This window comes from Oreochromis niloticus, linkage group LG8, assembly GCF_001858045.2.
Source record: "Oreochromis niloticus isolate F11D_XX linkage group LG8, O_niloticus_UMD_NMBU, whole genome shotgun sequence".
NCBI classification, from domain to species: domain Eukaryota; kingdom Metazoa; phylum Chordata; class Actinopteri; order Cichliformes; family Cichlidae; genus Oreochromis; species Oreochromis niloticus.
The window spans coordinates 18,426,985-18,446,387 of record NC_031973.2 but is presented as its reverse complement, the minus strand read 5'-3'; the positions used below and the strand labels follow the sequence as shown (position 1 = coordinate 18,446,387).

General features: G+C 42.5%; 2 protein-coding genes across 5 annotated transcripts in view; both read left to right on the top strand.

Annotated features, from left to right (window-relative positions):
* The window catches only part of capn15 (calpain 15), a 43,895-nt gene extending 36,828 nt beyond the window's left edge, over window positions 1-7,067 (top strand). For 2 of the 3 annotated variants that reach the window (XM_013272880.3, XM_013272883.3), the window contains exons 11-12: window positions 3,031-3,209; window positions 4,356-4,533. In XM_013272880.3, coding sequence (XP_013128334.1) covers window positions 3,031-3,209; window positions 4,356-4,533 — 357 coding nt within the window. Of the gene's footprint in view, window positions 1-3,030; window positions 3,210-4,355 lie in introns of all 3 variants that reach the window. The other variant, XM_019362705.2, reaches the window with a different exon arrangement.
* A 948-nt stretch (window positions 7,068-8,015) lies between these two features.
* On the top strand, window positions 8,016-19,399 carry LOC100699180 (putative protein MSS51 homolog, mitochondrial). 2 transcript variants are annotated; one of them, XM_019362704.2, is made up of 7 exons: window positions 8,016-8,254; window positions 9,543-9,718; window positions 9,932-10,081; window positions 12,797-12,921; window positions 13,894-14,457; window positions 16,977-17,070; window positions 18,569-19,399. In XM_019362704.2, exons 2-7 carry the CDS (start codon window positions 9,561-9,563, stop codon window positions 18,774-18,776), a joined length of 1,299 nt encoding a protein of 432 aa, XP_019218249.1. In that variant the 5' UTR covers window positions 8,016-8,254; window positions 9,543-9,560; the 3' UTR covers window positions 18,777-19,399. The 2 variants fall into 2 exon arrangements, with proteins under 2 accessions (XP_019218249.1, XP_003438665.1); XM_003438617.5 differs by having other exon boundaries at window positions 9,540-9,718.
* Window positions 19,400-19,403: the final 4 nt, after the last annotated feature.

The following is a 19,403-nucleotide window of genomic DNA, read 5'->3' as shown; positions in this document are numbered from 1 at the left end:
TTTTCTATATGACTTTATCCCTTTTTTGTTGTGGAGTAATTTGTGGAGCTTGATTGTTCTTATCACTGTTACCCACAAACAGCTTCAGTTCAGAAAAAGTCTTCAAGATTCCTCCTAGTAGAATTTCATGGGGTAAAGAGTTTAGGTCTAAACCGCAGCGTTTCCATCAGTTGGAGGTCTGGACTTTGACTGGGCCATTGCAGTCATTCTGTTGTAGAGTTGCTACTGTGCTTGGGATCATTATAGCCAGTTTTGACAAAGATCTCAGAAGGATGGGCTCACATTTGACTCTAGAGTGTGTACAGTATGCAGAGGAGTTCATGGTCGACTCAGTGTCTGTAAGGTTGTCAGGTCGTGTGGCTGCACAATGAGGCCAAATGATCACCTCTCCACCAGCGTGTTTGACAGTTGTTGTAGTTTTTATGAATTGTGCTGTTGTGAATGTTAATATTTAACATGCAGACTGAGGCCTGTATATATCGCTCATGGGTGTTTTCCAGTTTCTCTGAGTATTGCATGATCGGACCTTTGGGTGAATTTGCTGGAACGTGCTCTCCTGGGAAGGGATGATCAGTTAATCAAGCACATTTGATTAGCAGCATCCTGGCTGCTACTTACCCTCTTTAGTCCTGTGGAAGCAGTAAGGATGTATTTAGTTTTTCACAAGACTGCAGAGAATCCTGTATGTAGTTGTAGGGTTTTGTCTCTCTTTGTACCCCCAATCTCCTTGTCACATGCACACAGTTTTATTGCCTTTCAGTATAATATTACGGTCCAGATGATAAGTATTTGGAAAGTTTTTCTTTTTCTTTTTTATCTCCGGGCTGCGCGCTTCAGCAAATTAATTTTGAAGTGAAAGACTACTGCCTGAACGTGTCTGTTTTAATTTAAATGTGTTGGAATAAAAATACATAAGTAGATAAAGCTTTTAACACATTGGGATAACCAAAGTAATCAGATAGTTTAGCCAACCAAAACCATCATATTTAGTAGATAGTAGCTGTGACAAAGGCTATCCCCAATGCCTTTGTCACAGCTACTATCAGCTTTTTTTATGTGGGGTCTCTCTCACTTTAGTGTGGTTTTAGCTGTTCATTAGCACTTTAACTCGTCGATGATATTCCACTTAGTCACCCTGAAGAGCCTGTTAGTGTTTTGAGAGTAGGGTAGTACAGCCGGATGCTGAACTGTCCTCTACAGATTTTGGCTGAATTTGGGCAATCCTCTGACAAGAATGCACTGACAGGTTGGAGTATTCTGTCCAGAATGCTCCAACCTACCTCACAGCATTTATCCTGTTGCGTCTAAACATCAGTAGCTCACTGTGTGCCCGGTCTATTGGCAGCCATGCTGTACAAGACCAAACCATATTAGAAGCACCTCCATCTCATCTTTGACAGATGAGATAGCTCACTTTGGGTTGTGAGCTCTTCTTTTTTACCCCTCCACTCGTTTCCTTTTTTCAGAACTTGTATAAGAGTTGTTTTTTGGTTTATTGTCCATAGAAGTTAGTTCCACAGTCCTGCATCACAGTTTTTTGGGGGTTTCTTTTGTATTTTTCCTTTGTTTTAATGTATGTGCACGCTTTCTTAAGATGGGCCCAACGTCTTCGGTTGCATTAATTCCATAAATTAGTAAATAAATGGGTTGAAAAAGTACATCTGAAACATTAAGAAACATTTAATAGTCTATTGTCCAATCACTTTGGACTATAGACCAATTTGGACAGTCTATTAAAAGGGATTTCCATATACAAATCTTTGTATATGATGCTGACCTCCTCAAGCTAAAGCACAGAGCCTGCAGAGCAAAAACAAACGGTCAGAATGGTTCATACTCATCAATCTGAGGCATCTTACACGCTTGCAAGTCCTGTTCTGCCTTCACACGTGCACGTTTGCGTGCGTTACCTCTTGCACGAGCTCGCGCACGGCCGTTCATACCCAAGGAAACAAATCCTCCTGGCTCTTCAGAACAATGCTTTCCTGAAAGCGCCTGTCACATTTGGTGAATATTTTAGAGGATGACAGAGCTTTTTAAACACTTGAGATCATCTTTGTTAAATCATTCAGCTCTTCAGAAATTCACAGCTGAGCACTCAGGAGCACATGGCAGCCAGTGCGTCAGCTGTAGCGTTTTAGCAATACAGTTAAATAAAGATTTTCAGTTATTATTAATAAATAATTTTGAGCAGTCCCGAGCTGTGAAGAAAGGAGAGCTTTGTGTTAAAAGCAGATAGAGTACAAGTATTGCCCAAAGCTATTTTTCAGACACTGGATGGCATTGCTTGTGCAATTGGACGTGACAGCAAATGACAGCAGCTAAAGTAGTTTAGCTGCACTTGTGTTTGCTTTACTACAAATGCAAGTGGCCCTAAAAGAGAGCAGCAGCCACTGAAGTGGCAGCTGAATGCAGAATGCTGTTTTTTATCATTATTATTATTATTATTGCATTTTAATACTATTAAAAACTGATTGCACAGAAGTATTTTTTCTCCATTGAAGCTACTTTGTAGTAAGCACATTTCTTCCTATTTCAAAAGCTTTTTAAGAGCATTTAAGAGTCATACTTACAGAAATGTAGCCACCCCTTTGTAGATAGTTGCCGCAATGCTCTGTAAATCTATGGAATTATAAATACTGTATATATAAACTGTACTATATGGAAGTATATTATACATACATACATACTGTATGGAAATGTAGGATTCTGTATATATACAATACTATATGTATACAATGTGGAAACATACATAATATACTTAATGAAAACATAGGATATCCTCCTATATATTGAAATATAGGATGTGTGTATACTATACTATGTGATTGCTTTATAGGATACTGTATATATACTATACTGTATTGTTACTAAATAGAAATGTAGGATACTGTGTTCTGTATTTTGCTGGCGTAGTATCAGCGGTGCTAGCTTTGCACAAGTGGTGAAATCTGAGGTTTGCATTTGGAAAACAACCCTTCTGCTTTGAAAAATGGAAAAAAAAAAGCTTGTTTCCTTGTGTGCGCTCAGGGCCGTGAGGGCATGACATGCTACTACCTGACCCACGGCTGGGCAGGTCTCATCGTGGTGGTGGAAAACCGCCACCCCAAGTACTACCTCCACGTCTCCTGTGACTGCACTGACAGCTTCAATGTGGTGTCCACACGCGGCAGCCTCAAGACCATCGACAGCGTCCCGCCTTTACACAGGTACACAAACCACTCTCTCTTTTCCTCACTTGCGCACAAAGTCAGAAAAGATAACAAGTGCACAGATTAAATTCTCCGGGAACATTTAGGTGCAGCAAATATCCACCACACTTACATGCTTATATAAACACAGTGATCCCACAGGATTAGTGCTCTGTGTTTCTTAATAAACTACCCCAGGCTGGTCTCAGCACAGTTAATATCTGCTTTTGTTTTCTGCTGGTCTCTATTGTGCTTCTCGCACTACTCCAGGCAGATAGATGCTGGGAGAATCAAGCATGCACAAGCCGTTTACATGTTATTAGTTTTCTGTTTAACAGCATGAAATCTTCCAATAAGGGAAAATTGAGGGCTTTACCTGTCACAAAGTTACAGCCCATATAATGGGAAACTGTAAAAAGTCACCATGCACGAAGCTGCTCTTGTCATTTTCTCCATCTAACAAGAACATAGTGTCACTTTGCTTGCCTAAAAAGCACCGCACTATCACAGTCTCATATTTCGCTCACTTGCTTTATACGATTCATAGGTGAAAGCATTTAGTGGCAATGCAATCATTCAAAAGAAGACCATATCCAATTCATATTCATAGAGGTGTGAGTAACACAGTCACGGGCAGCAAGCCTTTATTTCTCACCATATGTCACCATATTATCCCAGTTTGTCTTGAAAATAGAATGATTCATTGGTGCTGATTAATCAGCTTGGTTTTCTCCACGCGTAGGTTTAGCTTCTCCTTGCAGTTCTCACATCACTTCAATTCAATTAATTGAAACTCATTTTAATTATTTTGAGGACGGAGTGGGATGAAACGACTGTGGCGCTCTTGTCCGTCAGCAGCCATCGGATAACTGTTGTAGCCGTTTGTTTTGCCACTTTTCGTCGGAAATTAGAGTGTAGCTGCACTTTTTAAATTTTCTTCCATTAATGCATGATTAAATTAAATGACGCTGCACTTTTCTCCTGAATGACGAAGGAGAAATGATGCTGGAGAGTTCAACCAATTCCCCCCCTCCGGTTGTTTTCAGTCTCTTACTTTTTGTTTCATACACAAGGCGCGATTTAAGACCAGTGTGTTTGTATTCACTTTACATGCGTTTGAATGTCAACAACAATAGCTCCAAGGCTCTCTGTCTCTCCCTGCAGGCAGGTGCTGGTGGTGCTTTCTCAGCTGGAGGGAAATGCCGGCTTCTCCATCACCCACCGCCTGGCTCACCGCAAGGCAGCCCAGGCCTCCCTGGGAGACTGGACCCCCACCAAGGCCACACACAGCCCCCAGCTCACCCCGGACATTGACGGCCTGCACCGGCCCCGGCCTCTATGACCACCGCCCACTTTATCCAAGACTCACTTGCTCTAGTCCAATAAAACTGTCAGACCACTGGAAAAATCAGACAAGGTTAGGCACAGTGTGCGGAGCCCTAAAATGCAGAGAAAGATGCGTTTTTTTGCGTCTCTTTGGTCGTACATCTGAATGTGAAGCACGACGGGAGAGGGAAACGTTTAGTTGCTCTCTTCCTAACGCTCCATGGATGCTCGAGATTTTGTCCGGACCGCACATGCTCTGTCTGTCCCTTGCCAACTGGATGTGCCATTTGAGGATAAAATGAGCGACCGGGGAGTACTAAAAAAAACAAACAAACAAACAAAAAAACCCCACAATACTTCACCCCGGCACCTGACACTTAACATTCTGGACATTTTGTATAGCTGGCAGCACCTGCTGTATGTGAAACGGATGTCAGCCCTCAGTTTGGTATGCTTGGAGATGACCCTGCTTTCAATGAGCTTCAAAAAAAAAAAAAAAAAAAGCCGGGGTGAGGTGCTGAAACTACTGAGCCATTGACCGGCCCATGGACCATGAGCCAACCACCAGATCAGACACTTCCCCCTCCCTCCATGTCGTCCACCAAGACTGCTAACAAAGTGGGCAGACTTCTGGGGGGGTTATCGCCCCCATCCTCAGTGCGGTACTTTATGAGCCAAACCCCAGTGATTTTACCCACAAAACATACATGTCCTGTATTTTTACATTTTTGGGAAACATCTCAGTGTGAGTTTAACTTGTTTATACACAACCCTCATTGCCTCTTGTTCATATTTGTGTTTTTGTTTTGGGGTTTTTTGAGGTTGTAGACAAAGCCATCATTCATACAGTACTGTTCCCTCTCCGTGGCACAATCTCTAGCTCAGGACCAAACCTGTGATTTGTACAGTAAGCTGGATTGGCAGGTGGGTGGTGCCCAAGAAGCTGCAATAGCATCTTTTCACTGTTGTCTCCGCTGTTTGTGATGTTAGTGGGGTCGTGTTTGTAGAGACTGGAAGGTTTTTATCTTGTGAAATACGGAGCAGTAATGGAATCACCCGGCCTCAGTTTAGGGTCTCATCGCTGGAGGGCTTCTCGTCCACTTCACAAGGCAGTTTATATCTTTCTGTGCAAATTAAAATTTATGTGTACGGCACCTCCCCCCAGTCGTCCCCCTCCTGCATATTACATGAGTCTTACACTCGAGGTTTGTAACACCCAGCAAATTGCATCTGATCTTGTTTGGTACAGAAGGTGAGTTTAGTGTCTGTTTCCCACACTTGCACAGTTTGCCAGCATGTCAGTTTATACTATAACGTGCTTAGGGAGTACTACAGTCGCTATTGGCTGTTTGAACAGCCAGTTTGCCATGGGGGAGCTCTTAAGAGGAGCTGCCGAGTTTACTTTGGGAGGGCAGGGACCACTTTTGTTTGCTTGGGTGCAGCGCGAGCGTCTGGGCAATCCTCCCACAAGAATACACTGACAGCTTGTTAGCAACAACACAGAGTCCTCGTGAAATAACAAATTATCATTTTGTCAGACTCGGTGCACACACAGCGAGACAGGAAAGAGACCCCCGAGATGGGCTGTGACACAGAAAATAGTTCTCTCTGAGTGTGCTCGTTCAAGGGATAGCTGTTTTACGTAGGTCCTTATATATAAGGTCACGTTTTTTTTGTTTTTTTTCCCCAGTGTCAAAGCCATTACTCCTCATTCATCATGCCCTCACCATGGCAACATAGATGTCTCATCAGACAGAGGGGAACAATTAACATGGTACTATAGAGACAGGATTGAGTGGGAGACTTTTTATTTTAAAAACGATGTCTTACTGTTAATTTTGTGGTGAAATGGAGAAAAACTTGAAACCTAATAAGCAAAAATCCAGCAGCATTCATACAATTAATGATTAAGTGGGGAAAAACTGATTTTATTGTTTTTTTGGTTGTTGTTTTTTGTATCTAAATCATTTTAAATGTAAAAAACATTACAAGTTTATCATGGGTCATTTTCACTTCATATCATCTCATTTTTCTCCTTTTAGTTTTAAAATCATTGATGCTAAACGGCTGCACTGTGTCCCGATGCTTGCAGTGCAACGTTTGTTTTTAACGAAACCCAGAGCTCAAGTAACTGTAAATATGCTTTCCAAAGAAACATCAATGTGTAATGACCACTTTCAGATGTGCGTCCCCGTCTGGCCCTGTGTGCATGTGTGAGTATGTGCGGTCGCAGCCACGTAGCTGCGTCAGTCCCTGTGTCTTAATTTATTCATACAAGTGATTTGCAGCCCTGTTTTTCTGAAGCTGATGAATGACAGATAAAGGAATGTAATGAGGCTTTTACAGCTTCACTCTGAGCCCAGATGGATTGACGTGAACCTGCACTGAAACGACTGCGAAGGCACCTCAAAATCAAGCGTCACTGCTGGATCACTTTTACGTTTTACATGAGTTTTAAGTTTAGTTTGCTGGTCTTCTGTTAGGTCGTGTCCGTAGCTCTTCTGTGCTTTAGGAGCGCCCCCTGCTGCTGAATAGAAAACAACCAGAGAAGAGGTGGTCACTGACAGACCCAACCGACCCAACACGCCCCTGTTTTTTTCTTTCCTCTTTCTTTTTTGTCTCTCATTGTAAATTGTACAATTTAGACAGAAAACTGAAAACTTAAGTCAGACTAAAGATTTAAAAGCAAAAAAATGACCCTTTGAAAAAAAGAAATTAAAATATGATAGTAGATACAAAAAAGTAACCTAATGCTGAAAATAATGAACTCTGAAGAATGTGATATATATATATAAATATATATATATAGACATATAAATATATTTTATTGATCCTCTTTTTTTGGGAGCGGGGGACGTGGTATATGTGTACAAAAATATGTATGTTTAATTTTCAATCTCAGGTTCCAATGGACCAAATAAATTTTTTTTAAAAATGAAAAGGCTTTGGTGATTATTACGAAGTAGTATTTCCATTATTTATACAGATTTATTTATTTATTTTTCGTTTTTGGCACTCATAGAAATAACCTGATGCATGCACATATTTAATTTTTTTTCTGTTCAGGCTGCTGTACTTGAATAAAAAGATGAAGTCAAAGCTTTCAAGCTGCAGGGGGAAAAAGCACTGACTAATTGAAAGAGCAGTGTATTTCCATATCAAACGTGGGGTTTTTTGTTTTTTAGCATATACATTGGTTTCTTCACTTTTCACTGAGCTTCACAGATCTGTTTTCTGATGTGATTATCAGTTTCTGGCCTGTAATGTGCCTCGTTTTCATCTCTGAGCCCCCTCTCCCCTGCTGAGAGCTTCTTTTTATTTTGCTCTGAATATTTTTTAGAACATCTCTTTGGTACATAAACTACTTGAACATACAGCCTTCCTCCTCTCTCACCCCAACCCTAATTTCCTGATTTGAATCTTCACCCACCCCTCCCTTCTCTTTCTCCTTTTTCTAAAAATGACCTGCTCCCCACTCCACTCCTCACTTTTTTGGCTCCTGCACCCTCCTCCAAGGCAACCCCTCCCTGCCCAAATCATCCAGTCCCCCCCACATCCTCTTCATTTAACCTCATATGACAGGAGTCCCCAACCCTCCCACTTTGGCTCACTTTTGCAAAACTCAGCAGACACACCAGAAAGGCTCTCCGAGGTTGTGACATCCAGCATAAGGAGCTGTCAGCCACTTTCTAGAACCATCTAGGAGGAAGCCTCTTCTAATTTGGAAACGAACAAAGGTACGGCCACGGTCATATCTTCTAACATAGCCAGGGCATCTTCATCGTTAGCAGTAATACTCAGACTAGTGGAAGGTCTGTGTACACTAAAATCCAAAGTGGTCTGACCAATGAGGAGAGAAAAGTGAAAACTTGCCCTTCTCATGGGAAACCTGTTCACTTCTAAGCCCTAGCTTCCCTGCTGCTGTGCAGATACGAAATAACCAATTAGATATAATCCTCTGAGTTTAGTCTGCACACATGATTAAGGCTAAATCACCCAAATACATGGTATGAAATTGAAAAGATGCAGTATCCCCTCTGAGTGGAAGGAAACTTTTCCGGGAAAGAGGACTGCTGTGAGTAAAGACTAGGGTCTCAGTGTGAGCGGGAGAATTTATTGTGCTGTTCTCAACAGAATATTGTGTATTGCTGCAAACTGCTTGAGGTTTAGTGCGAGGGGATCGTCTTCAGCTGCTTCCAGACAGGTAGATATATTTGATCGCAAAAAGAAAACACGAGTGGGGAAATTACAGCCATACATTATCATTATTTTAAGCACAAATTCAACACTTGCTTCCAGTAAAATCTAAAGAAGGACCGAAGGAGGTATGTGAGCTAGAGATGTATGAGTGCCACCACCAGATGATCACATTTCTCGCCCATCCTGTCCAGCCAAGTAAATAAATCATTTGATATTCAACCCGCGGAGGGCACGGGATGTGAGGATTTCCATGAAGGGCAGAGGTACAATGACTCACCTCGAAGAGCACGCCTAAATAGAGCCTTGGCTTGTCTCAGATTTGTGTGAGCTTCTTGTCATGAGAGTTCTCATCAGGGCTTTCAGGTCAGCGAGTGTAACTGGGGACAAGGCTTGTGTGTTTCCTTCACAGCATTTCACATAAGTGAAAGGAAGGAATGTGTACGAGGCTGATTAATGTAAGGCCACTTTCACTGTGGCTTGGTGAAAATCTGGGTCTCAAATAGTCCAGTACACCTGCTAACCCAGTCATCATAAAACAGTCAGTGCAGTGGTAGTGTAGTGCGATGGTTGGTGGTTGGGTTGGGTAGTAAAAAATAATACTTGAGTGGCATGGAACGGTATGTATCCCTGCACCAAAGTCCCCATTTACAGCCCTGCTTCTTCTCATTTGTCAGTCTGACCACTGGCTCTGCTCTGTGTCTGTTACTAAGCAGATAACAACACACAAAATATAAACCAGCACGTTCAAACCGAAGACTAGGTGTTAATAAACCATGCAGTGCATATGTTTATATAGTTATTTAATGCTTCGTTCTTCTCCAGTAGAAAGTGTTGGCCATAAAAATGGCATCCCAGATCCCTGCACTGCCACAGTCCTACGCTCCGGGGACTGACAGCGTCTTTTCTGACCAGTCTGGCTTTTACTCTCTGGACTCCAACGTACCTGGACTCTCAAAGGTGATTCTCAACAAGCTCAACCTGAAGGACTACAGAGAATACAGGTTTCCAATTTTCATTTTTTCTTCTTTTTTTCAAACTTTCATAACACCCAGACCTGGATGGCATATATGCTTTGATTGGTTACGCTTTAGAAATTTGCACAAATTTCACATGTCCTACGTGCTCAGAAGTTGCCCTTTAATGTCACTTTAACACCTCAGATTCTTGAGCATGTGTCTTGCTTGGCAAATGATTTAGTGTCTGACTCTAATCAGGGCTGCACTCGAGGGGAAGGCTAGAGGAATCTCATTCCGCAACTACAAAGAGATGTTCCAGAGGATGGAGGAAACCTTCAAGTTCTGCGCCGGCTGTAACAAACTCCCCGAACATCTCGCCGAGGGACAGGCCCTGAAGCGCTGCGTGAAGTGAGTGCAAACTGCACCCTGTTGCGTTTGATTTACAGTATTCAGTCATTAACGCCGATTAACAATAATCGTCGTTTACAGTCTGAATATTTTCTGGAAATTAAATCTCCACTGTTCTCTGGACATTTCTGTCACCACACAGCCAGGATCTTGTTTTGATGTTGTTGTCCAATAGCTGTCATGTGTGAGGCATTACCAGCTGCCGCTGTATCAGCAACGGAATGATAAGCCACCCAAGTGTGGACAGCACTACAGAGGTGGATAATGGCCAATGGCAAATATAGCTAAGTCCCCTGACTGTGATTCATCTCTCTGCAACTCTGCAGCTTATTAAGAGCAGCTTAATGCAGTTCATATGTCACACCATCAGAGAGAGAGCTCAAGGAGAATATTGAGGGAAAAGCAGCAGAAAACACTGCAGTGCATTTTCATGAGCACCTAATTGTTTTTGTGCCTCGTTTTTCTTTCGCCCCTCCGGCTCCCTTCTCCTTTTTCGCTTCCTTTCCCGTCTCTGATTCACGCCGACTCATTCATGCTGTCGTACATGCGCGTTCCCTTGAAATTCTCAGCTGCCGCTGCCTCTAACCTCTTACCAGTAGCGAGAGGCATTTAGGCGCACAAAAAACGGAAATGCTGACAAGTTATACCCTCGAGACCTTTGACATTAGAATTACCACCAGCGTTAAAGCAGTAATGCTGACTTTCTAATGCCGTCCTAATCCTCATTCTTTTTCGCTTTCCTCTGTTTATTAATCTCTTGGGAAATGGTTCACACTTTAACTTTCAAGGGCACCTTGTTTTTCCTCACCCGTGTTTTGAGTCACTTCTTCTACTTATAAGCCTCTTTTGGAGAATTAGTACTCGCAAAGTGCACCGTGCTGGAACACGGTGGCTGATAAATGATTTTATGTAAATGTGGGGTGCCTCTATGGCTGCAAATGACTGCAAGGTAAAGTAATATAGTCTCCCAATGCAGCAACTGCTGCTGGCAGTCAGACCACTACTCCAACACATTGCCTCATCATCGCGCATGCTGTGTGACAACACAAAGGCCTGCATCCATACTGAGAGGTCATAAACTCCTGCTTTTACCTAGTATGCCCCTGATTTATTTATTTAGTTATTTTTTCCCCAGCAGCTGCCTAAAGTGATTCAGAATTCATCTTCAGTCTCATTAGTTTCTCACTGCACAAGAAGGTCAACATTTTGGTTCTGTATGTAAGAAGCTATTTGTGACTTGGCACAAGCAAAACATTCTAACTGGTGGCCTAGTACTTAAGAAGCTCTCTTGATATACATTACACTGCATGGAGTACTCATAAATAATCTTACTCTTTAGCTAATATTTAGCATGAAATACCTAAAAGCTTAGATAGTTTAGCGTAATACAAGATTAGAACCAGTAGGGTGACCAGATCCCAACATGCTAAATGTAAAACAAAGTGTGTGTTTTTGCAGGACAATGTAGGGCACTAATGCTGAGAGGCTTTTAGCATGATTTCATAAATCATTTCACATAAACTTCCTTTTGAGCTACAAGTTTGAAAACTGTGCAGACTTTGTGGTGACTTGCATTTTCCCACCCTGGGAGTACCGTAGGCAGCATAAGATGGTGATATAGTCACCTGTGGGAGACACAAGATGACAACCTTTGCCACTATCTTCACAGGCATTAAATAAAAGCTGGATTTTAGAAGTGTCTGTCTTGCAGTGTGGATTTTCAGAAACTAGAGACAATCAAAATCTATGGTATTGTCTCAGTAGGTGGAAAGGGAGGGAAAGGTATAAAAATGCTATGCGCTCGCACATAAAGAGGGAAACCTGCTAACCCTACTATATAGCCATGCTCACCTTCTGAGTGTGGCTTTTCTTGGCAATAGATTGGACTGTTTTGAGCTTAAATTAGGAAATCCATATACAGCCAAGTATGCAGTCCTGCAAAAGTCTAAGAACACCACATCATTGTTTTGGCTAGCTTCATTGAGCTTTTTGATATTTGTTCATGCACAGCTCTCTTATGGTCCCTCCAAAGCATTTAAGGCAGGTTGAGGTCTGGACTTTGTCTGAGCCACTGCAATACATTGGGATTTTCTTTTTCAGTCATTCTGCTGTAGATTTGATGCTAGGATTACTGTCTGGTTGCATAAATCAGGCTTTAGGTATGAGACATGGTTGACTTCATGACTCTGAGGTGCCCATTGGTGCAAAATAAGCCCAAATCATCACCCTTCCACCATCCTTGATACCTGGTGTTACGTCTTGTGGTTTGTTCAGAGACAACTTTGTAAATGTAAGCCATGCTGCTATGTTCTTTTTAGTGAGAAGATGTTTTCTCCTACCAACTATTCCAAAATAAGCCATTCAGCATTTTTCTAATTGTACTGTCATCAATATTTAAGATGCAAAATGAGACCTGTAGAGTCTGAGAAGTAGCTAAATGCAAATAGTATTTTTTTTTTCTATTTGCATTGACATTTCATGGTCTGACCTTGGGGTGAGGATGGTCGGACAACCACCCCTGAAGAGATTGCAGGATTGTGTTAAACATGCACCTGAATGCTCCAAAACAAACTGCTGAAAGTGTAAAACAGTAGAAGTATGGAGAATTACAGCTTCACAAACAGAGTAATGCTTCTGCTTACCGTCTTCTTCTTTCTCACACCTTTTCTACTCAATTTTTCACTATGTTACCATTTTTCTTCCGTTTTCCACCAGGTGTTTGAATGTGTACTACTGCACTAAGGACTGTCAAAGAAAGGACTGGGCTCAGCATAAAAAGGTTTGCAAGATATTGCGGGTGGTGGCGATTGACAGACTAGTGGAGTGGCTAATGTTCACAGGTGAGAAATTACAAGGTGGTGCTGCTGAAATGAATTCACGTCTCTATGGCTTAAATTTTCCTTTTCTGGAGAAAAAAATTATATTTCAGCCTCCTTTTTGAAAGTTGTGTCATACATATCAACACATTTGTACCCCTCCCTCACCAAAAAATGGGCTCATTGCTTCGGGACAGCAATGTGCAGTTTTCTGTATATTTATGAAGTAGATTTGATTGCTTTTATATCCTGCAACTCAGCGCTCCTAAAAATAATAACACAGAGGTTCTCTCTCTGATCGGAGTCGCTACTCCAACACACTTGAGTCGAATAATCACAACAAGCAGCCCCAAGGACCTGAGTTTGGAAGCGCTGTTTTCCTGTTATCCCCGTAAGAAAAATGGTCTAACGGCATAATGATGCCCTGAGGCAACGAACCAAAACAAGCTGTTTTAGTAAATACATGAAATCCAAATCTGTCTTTAAACAAACAACTATACTTGTTCACATATTCATGCATATACACACATTTTCTTGACATAGTTATTTCAATTTTGAACATGTATACATATGATATCAGTTTTAGCAGTAGCTAACATTGAGTTGCATGCAGAGTTAGTTCCTGAAAGGACTGTTCCACTCCCAGGTCAAAGGTCAGATCCTTTTCTACTGGTTATTTTACTTATTACAGTGACGTGTTATGAAATAAAGTAAAGTGTAGACTGTAAAGGACAGTGTAATAAACAATTATGTGGTTTGTTGCCTACCTGGGCAACTCCACGACATAGAGTCATGAGGTTTCTATCAATCTCAGATGAAAATCAAGAGAAATTACACAAAGGAAATGCCCGAAAGACAACGAGTGAGACAGAGAAGTGAAGTTTTTCTCTCCTAAATTTCTGTCATAGTTGTCCAGTGTTTTAATATCTGAGTTTAAAAGCCTCTGTGGTCCTACAAGCTTTGTAGCTCAATCATAGTATTGTACCACTGTTACAGGAGACCTCCCCATCCCTACTGAGAAGTGGTCCAAGTCAGCTGGTGAGGTGAAGAACTGGGACGACTGGCTTTCCATGCAGGGGGATCTTACACCACGCCTGAACACCGTCTTGTCCGGTGCCAACATGGCAGCCCTTTGGAAAAACGCCTCCAGGCCTCGACCGGATGACGCTGAACTGCGACAATCCTTATGGCGAATTCAGAGCGAGTTCCTCTCTCGAGTTCTCACAGTGGGCTTGGCCGTGCAGCACTTTAAACTGGACCCGCATGCCAAACCAGTCACTGTTCACCTAGTGGGGACATCTCACAATGAGACCATGGGAGCCAGACTGACCGACTTTGATGAGCTGAACCACATGTTCCCTGGTCACCAGGGCATAGAGGTGGTGATGGTTGGACCCGAGGTGGTGGACGGCCCCATCATGAGACCTCCTCTCAGGGCATTTGGCCCCAAGCAGAGAGTCTACATCAGTGCCTACAAGGCTCTTTACCATCAGTTCTGGGAGGATGTGGTGGATAAACAGGAAGCAGCCAAGCCGGACCTGGTGGTTGGATTTCATCCTGGTATGTATTTAAATACTCCCACAAGACGTCAACGAAGAGTGCAATTTTGAGAGAATTTTGAGAGTGGCCTGAATTGAAAATGAATTTAGATTAAGACCTTAATGACTGCTGCAGCTATTTTGGACTGAAGCGATGGCTTGTCTCCCTCTACGTGTGTCTGGCAGCTACTTCCTTCAGAGAACAGAGAAAGCAGGAAACCTGTAGCTCACTGGATCTGGCCCATTAATTAGTGCCAGGCCTTTATTGGGGATTTGGGTGATTAAGGGGAGCAGCTGTAAAAGAGTTTGGCTTGAGATAGCTGGAGTCAGCATAATGTTAGTAAGCTCTCCTTTTGAAGAGGTGTCTCAGTCTATCACTGCCTGCCCTCTCGTGTGCAAAGTCATTGATTTGAAGCCGTCGGGGGACAGCTACATTTAAAGCTTTTGGAGTAGAACACAAAGGGTAACTGAAAGTCTTGACACCCACTTCCCCGTTTGTGCACTTTCACTGACAACCACCTCATTAAAGCCGCACTATAACCCTACGCCCTCGTAAGCTTTTGCACCGAGCCTGTTCTTTGACCCTTTAACCTGCAAATCAGCAGTAAAGCCCCGACCCAAAATGCACCCGTAACCCTGGCTCGGTTATCGCTACAGGCTCCAGTGGAGCTAAATATACAGGAATCAGTCATCCTGAGAGTAAACTGCCTGAGAGCCTGGCTGCGTTTCATACTGCAAAGCTGGCAGAGCACTGCATTATGACACTGTTTAGGTGATAGGCGCGCAGGCAGCGTGACGAAAGGAATAAAAAAGAAGGTGTATGGGTGTGTGTGTGTGTGTGTGTGTGCTGAAGTCACAAGAGAATGAAAACCGGGGGAAAGGGAAAGCTACTAGAAAAACACATTTACAAAATAAACCGTGGAGATATTGACCTTTGAGAATAAGAGGGAGGAGGTAATGTCAGCTTTCAGAAAGGAGATTGATGTGGGATATGTAACATTACCCATACAGGGATACAACGCCCCCAAAACAGGTGCCTCATAAATGCAAAAAAACCCCATCCAGACTGCTTTTTGTTATCCGTGAAATAAACTGGATTTTCACAGCTATATAACACTTTCTTGTTGCCTGGTTTAAAAAAAAAAAGAGTCTGTTATCATTAATAATTACCATATGGCCCAAATTTACTCTGCTGCCAGGCAATTATGGCAGTGGTTACCAGTCAGGCTGGAGCCTGTCTTTGTCGCTTTGTCTCCTGGGGTATGGTTTAAACCTCTAAACGCTTACTCCGTGTTAACAGCTTTCTCGTCACGATAAGTGTAACCGCTGGGGTGTTCATATCATGGAGTGCATTAATGAAATTGAAATCGCCCTCCTCCTCCAGTTTGAGTTCCCGGGAAAGATGAGGAGCTTGATAACATGACGCCCTCTCTTTGCCACGCTGTCACATTTCTTGCGTACACCCTGGTATCTGCAAACATGTTTCTCACATGTCCACTTTCCCGTTAATGCTGAGTGAGATATAACCGCATCCTTCTCTGGGGTAAAATAATAATAATGCAAGCACAGGAAAATTCTCTTGTTTGCTCGGTTTTGTCTCACTCAGGGACACTTAAGCTGGATGGATTTACAGTATTTGCTGCCATGGCAGGCTGGAACCTCGCTAATCTGGTTGAAGGGCAAACTTTTCACCATAATACCCCACCGCCACCCCGCACCACCCCCCGCCGCTCAAAAATCTGACTTCTGATATAAACCAGAGTCTGGGGAAAGTGACATCTGTCAGTTAATATACCGGAGGATTATGCAACCAGCCCGTCCTAAATGTAGCCGGACTGCTGTGACTGTCTGTGTGACTGACTGGAGAGTATCACACATTTTCAGCTGGTGTGATGCTGAAAGATTTAACAAGCTTCCCAATGTCCAGCTAAAGCTCACAAATGAGGTCTGCTTGCTTGTGGCAAAGCTGCCGTCTTCACGTCGACACCACAGGTGTGTCGGCATCAGTGAAGCTGGATTATATAATGCTGTTTACTTCAGACCTCAATCCTGACACTGACACTGCAATACACACCTGTCAATAAACGGCTGCGGAGGAACACGACAGCCAGAGATTCCTTGGTTTATTAATGAGATTAGGTATGCCCAGAAGGGATTGTACTCAAGCTAACAAGAGAAACACATGGTTTGCTGGAGCCTAATCAAGTGTACTCTGTTCCATCTTTACCTCACTGACTAAAAGGAGACTGAGACTGACTGTTTTCTCTGTCAGTTTGTTGTTTTAATCTTGTAGCTTCCAGCTGACTCATTTTTTTTAAAAGAGTGGAGCATCTAGCAGGGATAAGATGCACATATTTACTTCACCAGGATTATATTGGAGGATGGGAAAAGATGAAAGGAAGATAGAAGTGCACTGTGGTTTTAACAGTGTAGTGGGTAACAGGCCATAAGCAAAGGTGACACTAATTATTTAACATTTCTAATAATGAACATGTTTGTGGACGTACAGCATACAGGTTCACTTGTTTGTTTTTAACTCAGGGTTCCACGCTAACCAGGGTCTGGTAGAGGGTTGGCTGCCCACTCTTCTGCTGCTCAGAGACTATAACATCCCTTCCTTCTTCACCATGTTCAGGTAAGTCATGCTCCTGTGGCTCTAATTGCTTGGATCGCATTTTATATAGCAGGCTTAATAAAACCTCTCACTCTCTTAGCTATTGAATATTTGAAATTCTTTGCGCTTGAGGGACTTCATTAACTCGTTTTGTATACCATCTGCTAACTCCGCCAGAAAAAAAAGAAAGTCAGAACTGACTGTCGGAGATTGTTGATGAACATCCAGTGCTGTGCAAAAGGTTTCATTTCTTTATGTTTTGATAGAAAGATGGGAAATAGGTTCTACATTTTATTGAGATGTGCAAACACACATGGGATTACAGTACAGAAGGCAAAAGCAGAGTTTGTATAATTTTAAGGAACTCAAATGTCAATATTTGGTGTGACCACCTTTATTCTTCAACACAGCCTGAACTCTCTAAGTCAGCTTTCTTGACATTTCTTTAAGTAGTCTTCAGGAATAGTTCTCCAGGCTTCTTGAAGGACATTCAAAGCCCTTCTTTCAATGTTGCCTTCCTTTTGTTCTGTTCTAAGTCAAGATGAGCCCACCATGCTTTAATAATGTTGCGGTCTGGGCTCTGGGGAGGCCAGTGCATGACTGTTAGTGTTTCATTGTGTGTTTTTCGATTCAGGTATGCTTTTAGGGCACTGGCAGTGTGTTTAGCATCACTAATTCTGAATCTAATGCTGAAAATAAAGCTGTTGAAGCTGTCCACATCATACGTTCGTAATTCTGTCAATACTGACAACATCTCTAACACCACTGGCTGAAGTGCAGCCATGACAGAGCCTCCACCATGCTTTACAGAAGGCTGTAGATACTCACTCTGTCGTACCTCTCTCCTGACCTCCTCTGTTTGTTGGCAATGATTTGAACCAAAGATTTCAATTTTGAATTCATCACTACATATAGGATCTGTTGCCAGTTCTTTGTCAAGAAACCTTAAGAATGGCTCCCTGACAGCCACCCTTCCACTGAGACCATTTCTGATGAGGCTTTTGTGAACAGTAGATGATCCACTGAAGGTCCAGATGCCTTATTCAGGTCATGTGTCAGGCCTTTGCTGGATTTCTTCCTATATCTTAAGGCCATAACTATCAGATTCTGTTCATCTGCTGCAGATATGCATTTTTAGAGCCTGACACTTTAGCCCAGTTTTCTGCTCTACTGCTTACCTAGCTGTCTTCATTACCTTAGGATAGTTATCCCCTAAACATTATTCCTCTATACCTGTTTCCAGTTTTGTTTTTTTGTTTCTTTACAAAGGCCAAGTAGAAGAAAAGATTAGTTTCTTTTACAGCAGGAGCTCTAAACAGAATCCCCCCTGTAGTGTATAACTGGATGAAATTGCAGAGTTCTGGTACTCCAGTCTTTCACCCTTTGTTGATGCCGTTTTGCCAAAATGTCTGTTTTCTTGTAGCCGTTGGTGTTTCTTAAGCACTCACGACTCACACGCACAATGAAACTAAACTTCAACCTAAATTTGAGTATTTTCACACCTCTTTTGTCTCCACAGTGAGATGGAGCTCAAGTACTCACTGGAGATTCTGCTGGAGCTGGAGATGCACATCAGGGATAGTGGGCCCAATCCATTCACCTCACAGAAACCAGAGCAGGTCCAAGCGTGTCCTAACAAACCCCCCGTCTACTGCAACTCTCATTACGTCAGTTTCCAGGGACTGCTTCCACAAGAAGACCTTGAGGGCCGACGTGCAGATGCTTAGAGTCCACAGTGAAACCTATGAAGGTAACTCAACGCCTTCTTTTCGGACCTGACAGATTTGCGGGTTTCCTGAAGTCCTTGGGGGACTTTCTGCAACCTGTCAGAGATGGACATAACTCTGCTGGACACTGAAGGAGTGAAGGAAAAATAATCTTCACTCCTTCCAGAGTGTCCTTTAATTCTGATATGTTTACCTAATGAGGCAGAAGCCAGCAGTAAAAGCAGTGGATCCCAGAGGTTTCTACTCTCTTCATTATGCAGGGTGACATGACTGTTGGGTATGAAGAGTCACTGTTGTACCTGTATTATGAGACCAAAATTAGCTTCATCATCACTTGACGACTTCCTGTGATTTGTTCTGCGGCATGAGCAAATTCCCAAATATCACGCTGGCTGCACATGCACATGAATTTAACACACAATCTCGAATAACGACTAAATAAATGACAGCATTATCAAAGAAGCTGAGATTCCTTTGAGATTTGTGATGGTTGTGAGTTTTTCTACTTTATCGCGTGGTTTTGTCTCTGCTTTGTTGCTCAAATTTGAGTCTTTAGTTCTTGAAAAAGAGTTCTGCTGACAGCAGAGAGTTCTACTGATGCACATTAAAGTAACATTTCTTTATTTA